General features: G+C 43.9%; 1 protein-coding gene across 1 annotated transcript in view; it reads left to right on the top strand.

Annotated features, from left to right (window-relative positions):
- SORCS2 (sortilin related VPS10 domain containing receptor 2) overlaps positions 1 to 15,468 on the top strand; it is a 138,977-nt gene that overhangs the window by 64,961 nt on the left and 58,548 nt on the right. The window contains exons 4-8 of the mRNA XM_035103573.3: positions 1,044 to 1,208; positions 1,737 to 1,810; positions 11,708 to 11,772; positions 13,682 to 13,800; positions 15,127 to 15,216. Coding sequence (XP_034959464.3) covers positions 1,044 to 1,208; positions 1,737 to 1,810; positions 11,708 to 11,772; positions 13,682 to 13,800; positions 15,127 to 15,216 — 513 coding nt within the window. The remainder of the gene's footprint in view (positions 1 to 1,043; positions 1,209 to 1,736; positions 1,811 to 11,707; positions 11,773 to 13,681; positions 13,801 to 15,126; positions 15,217 to 15,468) is intronic.

Genomic DNA, 15,468 nt, shown 5'->3' with positions numbered 1-15,468 from the left:
CCTCCTCTATATGACATCCTTTTATATATTTGAACATGGCTATCATATCACCCCTTAACCTTCTCTCCTCCAGGCTAAACATTCCCAGCTCCCTAAGCCGTTCCTCATAAGGCATCGTTTCCAGGCCTTTGACCATTTTGGCTGTCCTCCTTGGTTGTGGCTCCAACAGGATGCCTGCATGAGACAATTCCTCTTGTAGAATTCAGTTAGTTTCTTTATGCAGTTTGTAGTGAATTGTGATCTAGACAAAGAATTGACTGCTGACTGTCACCATCGCAAGAGATTTACCATGTACATGTTGCCAGTTTTTAGATTATGAGCACATGGGCAAAGAATTGTCGTTTAAAAATGCATTGTATTGCTTAGTAAGGAAAATACAGTACTGTCTTAGGAAGCAGCTTTGCAGCATTAATGGTAGTATTAGGAAGATTAGTTGTTTCCAGCATTTTATTATTCCCCCCTCCTTCCAACAGTCCTTGTCCCCCATATTTTGCTGCCTCTTTCCAAACAGCTTGTGCCAGTTGTGATATGATCACTGATAAAGCACGGGGATAATTCTGGTTCTAGGCTGCGACCCCACTAGGGAATAAGCACCATAGAACAAAATGGAACTTACTTTTGAGTTGACATTTATAGAATTGTGCTATAAAAGTCCCTTCCCATCTTCAGGGGATCCTGGGAATTGTAGTTCTATGGAGAAGTGGCAAGTGGCCCAGGAGGTCCTTAATACAGAGTTCCTACATCATCAGCCTACAAATCCTAGGTTGTTTTCTTTTTAGGAAAAGCCATGGGAGTTGAAGTGGCATAAAACCAATGGTTATAATTGTAGATTATATGACCTGTCCTAAAGGGATTACCATTAAATGGCTGATATAGCTTCTTTTTTGGTTTCTGGACCAGTTGAAAGGAAGATTGAGCTGAATCAGCTCAGTACGTGTGTGCCTCTTTTCCGCTCCTACATTTCTTTGCCTTTTAATAAGATGAAAAAGATTCCTGCAGGTAGTACAATAGTCTGGCTAATCTGCTGTTCTTTTCTTTTGTAGATAATTCTTGTAAGTTCTTCCCATAATGACCTGGACCAGAGTCTTTTTATTAGCACAGATGAAGGAGCAACTTTTCAAAAGCAGCCTATTAATTTCTTTGTGGAAACCCTGATTTTTCATCCAAAGCAGGAGGATAAAGTGCTTGCCTACACCAAGGAGGGACAGGTAAGAAGGGTCATGTGGTATTTTGACATTTCTGAAATGTTACACCAAAATAAGCTCTAACCACTTTAGAGGAATAGTATTCAGATAAGGTTGGCATTATTTAGCAATGGAAAATTATTATTCAGGTCATTCAGTGTAGGCTGTACGCTACACACATCCATATCATACTATTCTTCAGCAGCTGAATAACTGAACAGACTCCATTGAACAGCATTGGATTTGAGATGAAACCAGCTGGTAAGGAAGTGATATTAGGTATATGAAAGTCATGACGATGAATGTACATGTGTGAACCATTCTATTATGCTATGGTTATTTATATGAATCTGAATGTTGCTTCCTTTTTGGTCATGTTTTGTTGATATTTAAACCAATTGAAATGATGGCAGCCAGTAATTTGATCACCTGGACAGCTCGCTCCCATATTACTTCCAGCCTTGAAAATTCATTTGCCTGTGCTTATTGCACTTTGTAAGAAGGATTAAATAAAAACTGTACTAACACGTTCTGTTTTTATTATATTTTAAGCTTTATGCATCTCTTGACTTGGGGACAAAATGGACACTCCTGCAGGATCATGTGTCAAAAGACCATATATTTTGGTAAGAAACTGTCAAGGTTGTTGTGACTACTCCTGAGTAACGACCTTCCACATGCTTGTCTTTCTGAAGTCTGTAGCAAGCTGTTGGTTTCATGTCTCCTCGTTCCGAATCAGAATCCGGCACTGCCCCCTTCCGTGATTTGGACCAACATAAAAGCCTCGGGACAGTGAATCTCCTCCCTTTTCTCCCCCTCCTCAATTCCGGTGTCGGGGGGGGGGGAAGGGTCTGCGGTCCGCCTGATTCCTCTCCTCTCTTTCCCTCTCCCTCTCTTCCTGCCTGTGGAGCAGGGGCTCTTGGATGTGGCCAGAGGTCTGACACTCCCTTTCCGTCTCCTGACTTTCCTCATCCATCCCTTCGCTTCACTTTCCTGACTTTCCTCATCCGCCCCTTCGCTTTCCTGACTGCTTGGAGATGGGCTGCTTCTGATGACGGGGGGGGGGGGCTGTTCTCTATAAGCCCTTCCCCTTACAGAAACATAATGTTGCTCTCCAGAAATTAGAGTTAAGGCAGATCTTTTGTTGGTTTGTTAGTGTGGTTTGATGAAAACTATCCTTGGATGAAGGAATACACTATTCCAGGCCTGGGGAATCCTTGGCCCTCCATATATTATTGGACTCCAGCTCCCATTACCCCCAGCCAGCATGGCCAGTGTTCAAGGATTCAGGGAACTGGCCGTCCAGCAACACCTGGAAACCTAATACAATTGAGTGATCTGTGGTTTCTGTAGAGATGGTAGAATAAATACAACTAGTCCTGCTTCTTCAATGCATGGTGTCACCCTTATCCACTGACTTGATAGCAGCATGTGAGCTCTGATTTAGACAAAGAACTCGCATATTCCAAAGGCTTTCCAATTCATTGCAACAAAGCAGAAAACTGCGCCTGCAGATCTGAGCCCTGTGTCAAAGGTCACTGAGAAATTTACTCAGCCCCACTAAACACTAGATAATATACTTCTATTTTATATATTTGATTCCACAATCTGATCCACTTATTTCAGTATAATTGCTTGAATCACTACTTTTAAGTTTTATGTGACAAAACCCAATCAAACTACCATTCTTGTAAGGAGGATTCATATAGCAAATTAATGGATGAAAAATGAATGTGGGAAGTATAGAACACACAAAAACATATATCAGGGCACAGGTCACTCGGGCAAAATAATATTGTGTGCAAAGTTGGATAATATTGTGCGCAAAAAGAAGAAGAAGAAGACCCTCAGAGGAGGACCTCAGTGTCTGGGCTGAGCAATGGGGGTGGAGATGGTCCTTCAAATATACTAGACAGAGGCCATTTAAGGCTTTAAAGGTCAGCATTAACACTTTGAATTGTGCTCGGAAACATACTGGGAGCCAGTGAATATCCTTTAGGACTGGTGTTATATGGTCTTGGCGGCCACTCCCAGTCATCAGTCTAGCTGCCACATTCTTGATTAGTTGTAGTTTCTGAGTCACCTTCAAAGGTAGCCCCACATAGAGCACATTGTAGTAGACCAAGCAGGAGATAACCAGGGCATGCACGACTCTGGCGAGACAGTCTGCGGGCAGGTAGGGTCTCATCCTGTGTACCATATGGAGCTGGTAGACAGCTGCCCTGGACACAGAATTGATCTGCATCTCCATGGACAGCTGTGAGTCCAAAATGACTCCAAGGCTGCAGACCTGGTCCTTCAGGGGCATGGTTACCCCGTTCAGGACCAGGGAGTCCCCCACACCCAACCGCCCCCTGTCCCCCCAGAACAGTATTTATGTCTTGTCATGATTCAACCTCAATCTGTTAGCCACCACCAATCCTTCAACTGCCTCCAGGCACTCACACAGGACAATGACTGCCTTCTGATTTAAAAGAGAGGTAGAGCTGGGTATCATTCGCATACTGCTGAACACCCAGCCCAACCCCCCTGATTATCTCTCTCAGCAACTTCATATAGATGTTGAAGAGCAAGAGGGAGAGGACAGGGGTCTGAACTCTCACCCTCCAACACCACTTTCTGGACACGGCTCAGGAGGAAGGAGCGGAACCACTGATGACCAGTGGCCCCATCTCCCATAGATGGTCCAGAAGGATAGCATGGTCAATGGTATCAAAGGCCACTATGAGATCCAGCAGAACCACGAAACAGCTTCCCCCTCTGTTCCTAACCCCACCAGAGATCATTGACCAGTGTGACCAAGACAGTTTCAGTCCCATGATGAGGTCTGAATCCTGATTGGAAGGGATCCAAATGGTCCGCGTCCCCCAGGCGTGCCTGGAGTTGTTCGGCGACCATCTGTTCAATTACCTTGCCCAAGAATGGAAGATTTGAGACTGGGCGATAGCTGGCCATATTGGCCGGGTCCAAAGATGTTTTTTTAAGAAGCAGTTTAATAACCGCCTCTTTCAGCAGGTCTGGGAAGGCTCCGCCACAGAGGCAAACATTCACCACCCCACAGAGCCCATCGCTCAGTCCTTCCTGGCTCACTTTTATGAGCCAGGGTGGGCAAGAATCAAGGAGACAGGTGGTTGGTTTCACTTGTCCAAGCATCCTGTCCACATCCTTGGAGGTAACAGATTGGAATTGATCTGACTGTTCTATATGTTATTTTACCACTTTGGTGTTTGCTGCCCTGGAAGGGTAGGGGTAGCATTGTAATAATTAAATGATAAAACCAACCATGATACTCAAAATGTTGAAGTGTCAGGAAGCACTGATTGGTTGGGAGCCTGTGGCTACCTACATTAAGTGGCAATAAAGAATTATAGGAATAGTTTGATTTCATGATTCTATGAAAATATTAATGATATATATCTGAAAGAAAATTAGGCTGGAAGTCTTCAAACGATTAACTTTTTTGAAATGTAGTCCTTTAAATTATTCCACCTTTGTACAGTGGAACCTCGGTTTATGAACACCTCGGTTTATGAATTTTCAGTTTATGAACGCCGCGGACCCATCTGGAACGGATTAATTCACTTTCCATTACTTTTAATGGGAAAGTTCGCTTCAGTTTATGAACGCTTCAGTTTATGAACAGACTTCCGGAACCAATTGTGTTCATAAACCGAGGTACCACTGTATTGACTTTGTATGTTCTGTGATGTACAGCTTTCAGTCTTTAATATTATTCGAAACATTGTACTTCCATATAGCCTTCTATTCTGCTTATACCTCATTTGCCTTTGTTCTTCTGTGTTCTTTATAGAGATAAATAATTAAAATAAAAGTAAAGAAAATGCACAGTGTGGAATGCTGGACATTTAGTAAAAAAAACCACAGCCCATAAATTAAGCATACTCTGTTGTGAAGATCAAGTTATTTGCTTTCTCTCCAAGTAACTCAAAGTGCCAGAAGACATTAGCCTTTCATGCTAATTAGAGCAGACTGCTTATTCAGTACACTTTTTTAAAATAAAAGTAATCCCCAATAGATCAGTATGTAGCAGCAGCAGCAGCAGCAGCAGCAGCAACAACTTCTTTTGAGCTAGTTGTTTTATTGTACTTATGAATAATGCTGTTTTGACTGGATGATCGAGCAGTGGTAATAAATCTTGACTCCATTTATGTGTTTGGGAAGCTCAAGGTTAGCTGATTTCCTGGCTTGGTGCAGAAGGACAAATGGAAGAAAATTCTCTAGGGCCATCTGTGATGTTAGTGAGGGTTTAGGTTGTTATTCAAAGGATGACATTTCTGAAATCTCTTGGATCAGATACATAAGAGTGAATGCCTCGTGGGAGGGGGGTAATTAGAAAATAACAATTACACAGATATGACAGATTCTGTCTGGTTATAAAGCTTCCTTTGTGCAGCATGAAGAGTTTACAAGAACTAAATCTGCACAAGAACTAAATTTGCTCACACTGCTAGGAATCAAGTGTTGACTAGAGGCAAGAAAAAGTTGGCCAGAATCTCTTAAGGGTTGTTTTGGGTATAATACAGCCTTGGTGGCTAAATGTGGATTTTGGAGGCAACCCAATTATCCAATAAAGCCTGCTGCATGAAATGGGAATGTCAGGGGATTGTTGCGGCTACTCCCGAGTAAACATGCTCCAGTCTGCTCTGTCTTTAAGGGTTTTATTGTGCATACTATTTACAGTGCAGAGATAACAGAAAACATGACCTCCTAGTCACTCGCAGAATCCGGCAATGGTGCCCTTCTGCTTCTGGGCCAGCATAAAAGCTTGGGCACCCCGAAACGCCGCCCTCTAACCCTGTGTTTGGGTGTGTGCCTCAATATGGGCGCCAGAAGAGGCTGTGCTCCCTCTTCTACTTGTTGGCTGGAGCGGTGCAGGGCTCTGATGCCTCGTTGAGCCTTCCCTCCTCCATTCCGTTTCCCCCTGACCCACTGCTACCACTCTTGCTGGGCGAAGTGCTGGTCAGGATGATGCGGGGAGGCTCCCTGTAGGGAGTCCCCCTGACAGGGAACAAATGGTCCCACCACGAAAGTGGTATTTTAGATTTTTCTTGACACATATTCTCTGTGTTAGGAGTTAGTACAGAATAATAGAGTTGCCAATTTAACACCCTTAATTTCCTCAAGACTTTAGGGATGATTAATAATAATAATAATAAATTTTTACTTATACCCCGCCCTCCCCAGTCAAAACTGGGCTCAGGGCAGCTGACACCAATATAATTACAATAAAACGTAAAAGAAAAAAACAATTAATTAAAATATGAGTTAAAATACAGTTTAAAATTATTTTTTTTAAAGTAGCCCACAAATCGAAACCCTAAGGGGGCGGGAAATAGGGGTCAGACTGAGTCCAACCCAAAGGCCAGGCGGAACAGCTCCGTCTTGCAGGCCCTGCGGAAAGATGTCAAATCCTGCAGGGCCCTGGTCTCCTGTGACAGAGCATTCCACCAATTCGGGGCCAATACTGAAAAGGCCCTGGCCCTAGTTGAGGCCAATCTAGCCACCTTATGGCTCAGGATCTCCAAAGTGTTATTATTTGTGGACCTTAAGGTCCTCCGCGGGGCATACCACAAGAGGCAGTCCCATAGGTACAAGGGTCCTAAGCCACATAGGGCTTTAAAGGTGATTGTATGTACATCTATTAATTTGATATGCTATTGACTTTGTTTGTTTGTTTGTTAAAATTAGTTAACTTCCCATTAGAATTACCCACAATGGTATATAAAATTAAAAAATTAAAAAATTCCTTCCAGTAGCACCTTAGAGACCAACTAAGTTTGTCATTGGTATGAGCTATCGTGCGCATGCACACTTCTTCAGATGGCATACACACGAAAGCTCATATCAATGACAAACTTAGTTGGTCTCTAAGGTTCTGGTTCACCAGAAGCAGCTTTGTCATGCTGGCCACATGACCCGGAAGCCGTCTGTGGACAAACGCCAGCTCCCTCAGCCTATAGAGCGAGATGAGCGCCGCAACCCCAGAGTCGGACACGATGGTCAGGGCCCCCTTTACCTTTACCTTTAAGGTGCTACTGGAAGGAATTTTTAAATTTTATTTCGACTACGGCAGACCAACACGGCTACCTACCTGTAACCACAATGGTATGCAAGAGTAAAAAAATAGGTATACAAAGAAATAAGAAATGAGACTGCCTACGAACACCCAGACAGGAATAACAAAAGCAGAGCATCATAACTAAAAGCAGACTCACCATGTTCAAATAAGAACTCAAAAAATTGTAGAATGGAAACAGTGTAACCTGACATTCAAAACTGAATAATGATATTGGTTTGTTGCCAATGCTGCCATTCTGCTCACGCATCAGACTTCTGCTCACACACCAGTGCTTCCCCCTACTCTTCTTTCCCCTGTACACCCTCAAAATCTGCTGCAGATGTTTTGTGGGGTGGGGTGGGCCAGCAGAGGAGAGAAAGGGCAAGTCCTGTTCTCATGAAGCACTGGATGCAACCTGCTGCCTGGTAGGCTTCTCCAGGAAAATTTCCTTGCTGCAGATCTACCCTGACAAAGAGAGCAGAAGCTTTCCAGACAATTCTCCATAAGGTGGACTGAGCCAAGGGGATTAAGAGCTTTAGACATCGTATTCAGCACATTGATTTGAATTTTGTAACGGTTACACTTGCTGAAAATAATCAGAAATGACTATTAGAAATAATTGTGTGTTGCTTTCAAATTTATTTCCTGGTTTTGTTATTTTGAAAACAAATGCAATTACTTTTTGGAAAAGGAAGGATTATGTAGAAAGGAAAGAATAAATGTCATGAAGAGAAGGCTGCATTGACAAGCTTTATTTCAGAGCCTATTTCTTTTCCGCTGTGGTTCAACTTCCACTAACACATATGCCGTTGGTCTTGCTATCTGCTCTGATTGAAACAAACAATTATGTCATAGTGAAGGGGTGGGGCTTTACTGCCCTGAACTGCCTGTGTAGTATTTGTTGTTGTTGTTTAGTCGTTTAGTCGTGTCCGACTCTTCGTGACCCCATGGACCAGAGCACGCCAGGCACTCCTGTCTTGCACTGCCTCCCGCAGTTTGGTCAGACTCATGTTCGTAGCTTCGAGAACACTGTCCAACCATCTCTGTCGTCCCCTTCTCCTAGTGCCCTCAATCTTTCCCAACATCAGGGTCTTTTCCAGGGAGTCTTCTCTTCTCATGAGGTGGCCAAAGTATTGGAGCCTCAGCTTCACGACCTGTCCTTCCAGGGAGCACTCAGGGCTGATTTCCTTCAGAATGGATAGGTTTGATCTTCTTGCAGTCCATGGGACTCTCAAGAGTCTCCTCCAGCACCATAATTCAAAAGCATCAATTCTTCGGCGATCAGCCTTCTTTATGGTCCAGCTCTCACTTCCATACATCACTACTGGGAAAACCATAGCTTTAACTATACGGACCTTTGTAGGCAAGGTGATGTCTCTGCTTTTTAAGATGCTGTCTAGGTTTGTCATTGCTTTTCTCCCAAGAAGCAGGCGTCTTTTAATTTCGTGACTGCTGTCACCATCTGCAGTGATCAAGGAGCCCAAGAAGGTAAAATCTCTCACTGCCTCCATTTCTTCCCCTTCTATTTGCCAGGAGGTGATGGGACCAGTGACCATGATCTTGGTTTTTTTGATGTTGAGCTTCAGACCATATTTTGCGCTCTCCTCTTTCACCCTCATTAAAAGGTTCTTTAATTCCTCCTCACTTTCTGCCATCAAGGTTGTGTCATCTGCATATCTGAGGTTGTTGATCTTTCTTCCGGCAATCTTAATTCCGGCTTGGGATTCATTTGGTCCAGCCTTTCGCATGATGAATTCTGCATATAAGTTAAATAAGCAGGGAGACAATATACATCCTTGTCGTACTCCTTTCCCAATTTTGAACCAATCAGCTGTTCCATATCCAGTTCTAACTGTAGCTTCTTGTCCCTCATAGAGATTTCTCAGGAGACAGATGAGGTGATCAGGCACTCCCATTTCTTTAACTTGCCATAGTTTGCTGTGGTTGACACAGTCAAAGGCTTTTGCATAGTCAATGAAGCAGAAGTAGACGTTTTTCTGGAACTCTCTAGCTTTCTCCATAATCCAGCGCATGTTTGCTATTTGGTCTCTGGTTCCTCTGCCCCTTCGAAATCCAGCTTGCGCTTCTGGGAGTTCTCGGTCCACATACTGCCTAAGCCTGCCTTGTAGAATTTTAAGCATAACCTTGCTAGCGTGTGAAATGAGCGCAATTGTGCGGTAGTTGGGGCATTCTTTGGCATTGCCCTTCTTTGGAATTGGGATGTAGACTGATCACCTCCAATCCTCTGGCCATTGCTGAGTTTTCCAAACTTGCTGGCATATTGGGTGTAGCACCTTAACAGCATCATCTTTTAAAATTTAAAATAGTTCAGCTGGAATATCATCACTTCCACTGGCCTTGTTATTAGCAGTGCTTTCTAAGGCCCATTTGACTTCACTCTCCAAGATGTCTGGCTCAAGGTCAGCAACCACACTACCTGGGGTGTGCGAGACCTCCATATCTTTCTGGTATAATTCCTCTGTGTATTCTTGCCACCTCTTCTTGATGTCTTCTGCTTCTGTTAGGTCCTTACCACTTTTGTCCTTTATTATGGTAATCTTTGTTCGAAATGTTCCTTTCATATCTCCAATTTTCTTGAACAGATCTCTGGTTTTCCCCATTCTATTGTTTTCCTCTATTTCTTTGCATTGCTCATTTAAGAAGGCCCTCTTGTCTCTCCTTGCTATTTTTTTGAAGTCTGCATTCAATTTCCTGTATCTTTCCCTATCTCCCTTGCATTTTGCTTGCCTCCTCTCCCCCGCTATTTGTAAGGCCTCGTTGGACAGCCATTTTGCTTTCTTGCATTTCCTTTTCCTTGGGATGGTTTTCGTTGCTGCCTCCTGTATAATGTTACGAGCCTCCATCCATAGTTCTTCAGGCACTCTGTCCACCAAATCTAAATCCTTAAACCTGTTCCTCACTTCCACTGTGTATTCATAAGGGATTTGATTTAGATTGTATCTTACTGGCCCAGTGGTTTTTCCTACTTTCTTCAGTTTAAGCTGGAATTTTGCTATAAGAAGCTGATGATCTGAGTTACAGTCAGCTCCAGGTCTTGTTTTTGCTGACTGTATAGAGCTTCTCCATCTTTGGCTACAGAGAATATAATCAATCTTATTTCGATGCTGCCCATTTGGTGATATCCATGTGTAGAGTCGTCTCTTGTGTTGTTGGAAAAGAGTGTTTGTGATGACCAGCTTGTTCTCTTGACAGAACTCTATTAGCCTTTGCCCTGCTTCGTTTTGAACTCCAAGGCCAAACTTGCCAGTTGTTCCTTTTGTCTCTTGATTCCCTACTTTAGCATTCCAATTCCCTGTAATGAGAAGAACATCCTTCTTTGGTATCATTTCTAGAAGGTGTTGTAAGTCTTCATAGAATTGGTCAATTTCAGTTTCTTCAGCACCGGTAGTTGGTGCATAAACTTGGATTACTGTGATGTTAAAAGGTCTGCCTTGGATTCGTATCGAGATCATTCTGTCATTTTTGAGATTGCATCCCATTACAGCTTTTGCCACTCTTTTGTTGACTATGAGGGCCACTCCATTTCTTCTACGGGATTCTTGCCCACAGTAGTAGTCATCCGAACTGAATTCGCCCATTCCCTTCCATTTTAGTTCACTGATGCCCAGGATGTCAATATTTATTCTTGCCATCTCATTTTTGACCACATCCAGCTTACCATTATCGGTTCCTATGTAATATTTTTCTTTACAGCATCGGACTTTCCTTTCGCTTCCAGGCATATCCGCAACTGAGCAACCTTTCGGCTTTGGCCCAGCCGCTTCATCAGCTCTGAATCTACTTGTACTTGTCCTCCGCTCTTCCTCAGTAGCATGTTGGACGCCTTCCGACCTGAGGGGCTCATCTTCCAGCGTCATAACTTTTATATGCCTGTTGTCTTTGTCCATGGAGTTTTCTTGGCAGGGATACTGGAGTGGCTTGCCAGTTCCTTCTCCAGGTGGATCACGTTTAGTCAAAACTCTCCACTATGACCTGTCCATCTTGGGTGGCCCTGCATGGCATAGCTCATAGCTTCTCTGAGTTATTCAAGCCCCTTCGCCACGACAAGGCATTGATCCATGAAGGGGCCTGTGTATTATATGGGAATGCATTATTTTTGCTTGTGTGCACTCTGGGAATGTATGTGTTGCTTGCATGTAACCTACAGTGGAGTTTTAGGGATACTCTGGACTCCTATTTTTGTGTTTTTGACCTTTTACATTTTTTGAGATATTATACTTAAAAATCAGGAGGCAGAAAATATGGCGTCTTGCTTGATGTTGTGAGCAGTTGCATATAAATCCTTCTGTTTACCTGCTGCCCTGAGCTCCTTGGGGAGGAAGGGCAGGGCATAAATATAAGTAAGTAAGTAAGTAAGTAAGTAAGTAGGTACTCAAGGTCTGTAGCTGTCCTGCAATAAGTTTTGGTTTCATTATGCTCCCAGGACAGTTGATGGAGTTGATGAAGACCCTAATTTGGTTCACATGGAAGTTCGAGATCCCAGAGGAGGTAGGCATTGGGGAGGTGATCCCCATTTCCTGCTTTGTTTTATTTAGAAACACACTTTTCATATATCATGAATTTGTTTTACTTCTATTTATTGCTTTACTACTGTTGCTTTGCTACTACAATGGCTGGATGACCTGTCATTGTCAATGGAGTGAACCTGTGTTGATGGTTGTGGCTTTTCAGATGAGATAAGTCAAATCCTTGGCTGCAGATGTACTAGCTCACATGGCAAATATATATATATATATATATATATATATATATATAGTGTGGGGCACAGAGTTCCCAGTGCAGGCCTTCTTTGTACACAATTACAGGTGAGGATACGCAAACGAGAATTAGGCTGGTGGAGGTTTCCACCAAGCAGTCCAGCCCAGCAAAGCTGAGCTCCATTAAGTATACTAACGTTGCCAGGCACCCAAGAGATGTGCAAGACCTCTGTGTTAGGAATGTTTCTGCATTACTGTAATGTAGAACTATAGGATGAATTTGAACTATAGGATGAATTTGGTCAAGCCACCATACTCTGCTTCATTGAAAAGGCTATAAAGATGGTGATCTGGTCTTGCTTTTAATAAGGAATATGTAATCCTAATTTTGAGTGAATGCTGAGCTAAGGTCAAGTTCATGTACTGAAATAATATGTGGATAGTGTCCTTCTTGGGCTATTTGGAGACCTGAGAAAGAGTTGCTTCCTTCTACCAGTGCTTAGAACAACCAGTTCAAGCAGAAGATGCTTCAGGAGCTGACTGTCCCCTCACCCATTGCTCCAAGAAAGGAAGAGTGGCCTTCCACTGCTGCTACTCAGTACCATCCATCTCCAGAAGATGTAGGCCATACTACACATAATGCTATTTAAAAAGCAATTAATTAAAATACAGATTAAAATACAATATTAAAATTTAAAATGCAGCCTCATTTTAGGTAAAGGGGCCCCTGACCATCAGGTCCAGTCGTGTCTGACCCTGGGGTTGCGGCACTCATCTCGCTCTATAGGCCGAGGGAGCAGGCGTTTGTCCGCAGACAGCTTCCAGGTCCTGAGGCCAGCATGACAAAGCTGCTTCTGGCGAACCAGAGCAGTGCACGGAAACGCCGTTTACCTTCCCGCCAGAGCGGTACCTATTTATCTACTTGCACTTTGACGTGCTTTCGAACTGCTAGGTGGGCAGGAGCTGGGACCGAGCAACGGGAGCTCACCCCGTTGCAGGGATTCGAACCGCCGACCTTCTGATCAGCAAACCCTAGACTCTGTGGTTTAACCCACAGCGCCACCTGGGTCCCAAGCCTCATTTTAAGTAGTCCATAAATCCAAACCATGAGGGGGGGGGAAACACAGGGGTCAGGCTAAGTCCAGCCCAAAGGCCAGGTGAAACAGCTCTGTCTTGCAGGCCCTGCGGAAAGATGACAAATCCCGCAGGGCCCTGGTCTCCTGTGAAAGAGGGTTCCACCAAGTTGGGGCCAATACTGAAAAGGCCCTGGCCCTAGTAGAGGCCAATCTAGCCACCTTATGGCTCAGGATCTGCAGAATATTGTTGTTTGTGGACCTTAAGGTCCTCCGCGGGGCATACCAGGAGAGGCGGTCACGTAGGTACAAGGGTCCCAAGCCGCATAGTTTGCCTCACAACTGGCAAATTTCTTTAAAAGGAGAACAGCAGCTGTCCAATAAGACAGGTACGGGGCGGCAAAGCAGTTCTAATGGGCTCCCATCCATCCCTCAGAATCCCTGACTTTTGGAGGAGGACTCCCACCCACATTTATATATCACTAGCTACTGGATGATAGATTTTGTGGCATGTGCATTTTCACAATAGGTCAACTTAAATCGCTTCAGGAAAAGAATGTTAGTAGTTTAAAATAGCGCTTCTGCTATTTATTTGCATGGTACCTAAATGTTTCCTGCCCTCTCTAGGCTTTCGCTACATGGCCTGCCAAATTCAGAACTGTTCCGATAAAACACCGAGAGCCCTCTTCATTGATAGCATTGACAAAAACTCATTGACGGTGCAGGATGACTACATATTCCTTCAGGTAATGCCACTCATGGAAGGTAAGTTACAAAAGTTTTAATGCAACCCTTAGCATATTTGCTCCCCCAGCGTGGGGCTTACTGGCTAGAAAGCTTCGGTTTGTAGTCTATGTGACATAAGGACCATCAGAACCAAAGTGGAAATTTATTACAAGGAACATCTTTTAAATGGCCACGTAACCCATTATGTTTCTTAGAAGATCTATGACAGGCAAAAGTGCTAATTCATCAACATTCAGCTTCTTTGGCCCCTTCTTTGGTTAAGGGGTCGCTTGCAGTCTATGAGAGGTCCCTCCAAAATAAGGCCTTTTCAGGTTAGGGACGAGGTAACAAAGGGTGGGAGACATTGGGGGGGGGGGAACGAGAGCAGAAATTTGAGTCAGGCCAAGCTAGGGTGGGGTTTGAAACCAAGTAAACCTGGTGTCAGGGTTGATTCAGATGCAAGTTAGTACTCAAGATGCAGAGACAAGCAGAAATGTTAGCTCTTTATTCATGAAAACAGCATACCAAGCAGCAATGCCTACAAACAAGATTGGCCCCCATGAAACAGTTGCCAGGACTGAAGGTCTTTGGCTTCTACTTCTCACTAAGTCTCCCCACCAGCCTGATGTCTCCTAAGCAGCCTTAACCCGTGTCGGGGAGGAGCCACCTGTGTTCTTTGTTATGCTGCACGCAAAGCTCTCCTTGGCCTTGGAGATAATGGGGATGGGAGCTTACTACAGGAGAAAAGACAGGCTCTGTGGAGGCACCTGCAGCCTCTGGGCCCTTCTCCTCTGCTCCGTGTCCTGAGTCTGCATTGATTTCTTTGCTCTTACTCAAGCCTGTTGCTCCTGCAGCATCCAACCCTTCTGCTCTGCTTCTTCCTCTGACTTGTCCTCAGTGTCTCACCACCACTCTCTGGGTTCTGAGCCTTCCTCCTCAGAGCCTTAGTGGGCCTCCCTAGTGGACTCCCCAGCTGGTGCCTCCCACCCCTCCTCTTCAACCAGCTAGTCCCTGATATTTGAGGCCTCCTTCAAGTGGAGCAATTCACATTTCAAGTCCCCACTTTTGAAAAGTCACTGCCACTCTACTCAGCAGGTCAAATTTCATATGGAAAGGAGAATTTGTCTTCAGAGAGTGAGAGTCTCTTTTGAAGCCACCAAGTGAATTCATGGTGGAAGCAAGATTTGAACTGAGAGCTTCTTGATTTGTACCAGCATTATGTTGAGAAGCTATATAGTGACATTGAAATTTCCAGTATTAATCATCAGTAATGAGCTTTGTTTCTTTAATAGTTAGAAACTGATGATACCCTTTATAAAATGGTACCAACCTTTTCTCTTTCACAGACATCATCAGTAAATCAAAGAAACTATTATGTGTCTCACCTTCGGAATGAATTTGTACAGATGAAATTGCCAAAGTATGCATTACCTAAGGTAATTATCCACAAAATTCCTGTCCCTTTTCTTAGCCCCAAATAGATTTGTTCTGTGCTTTGATAGAATTTCCCACTAATTCTTCCGTGCAAATGTTTAAATACAGGTACCTAGCGTCCTGGTAGCATGTGTTCGGAACATGTGCAACCATTGACATGTGCTTCGTTTTCGTCTCTGGGAGGGGTGGAACGGGGCAGGGCAGGCTTGTACACACACCCTTCTAAAAATTGTCCATTTTAGAGCCAGTTACCT

Source organism: Zootoca vivipara, chromosome 8 (genome assembly GCF_965207765.1).
Source record: "Zootoca vivipara chromosome 8, rZooViv2.hap1.1, whole genome shotgun sequence".
Taxonomy (NCBI): Eukaryota; Metazoa; Chordata; class Lepidosauria; order Squamata; family Lacertidae; genus Zootoca; species Zootoca vivipara.
Note: the sequence above shows the minus strand (reverse complement) of the source record. Positions and strands in the feature narration are given on the sequence as shown.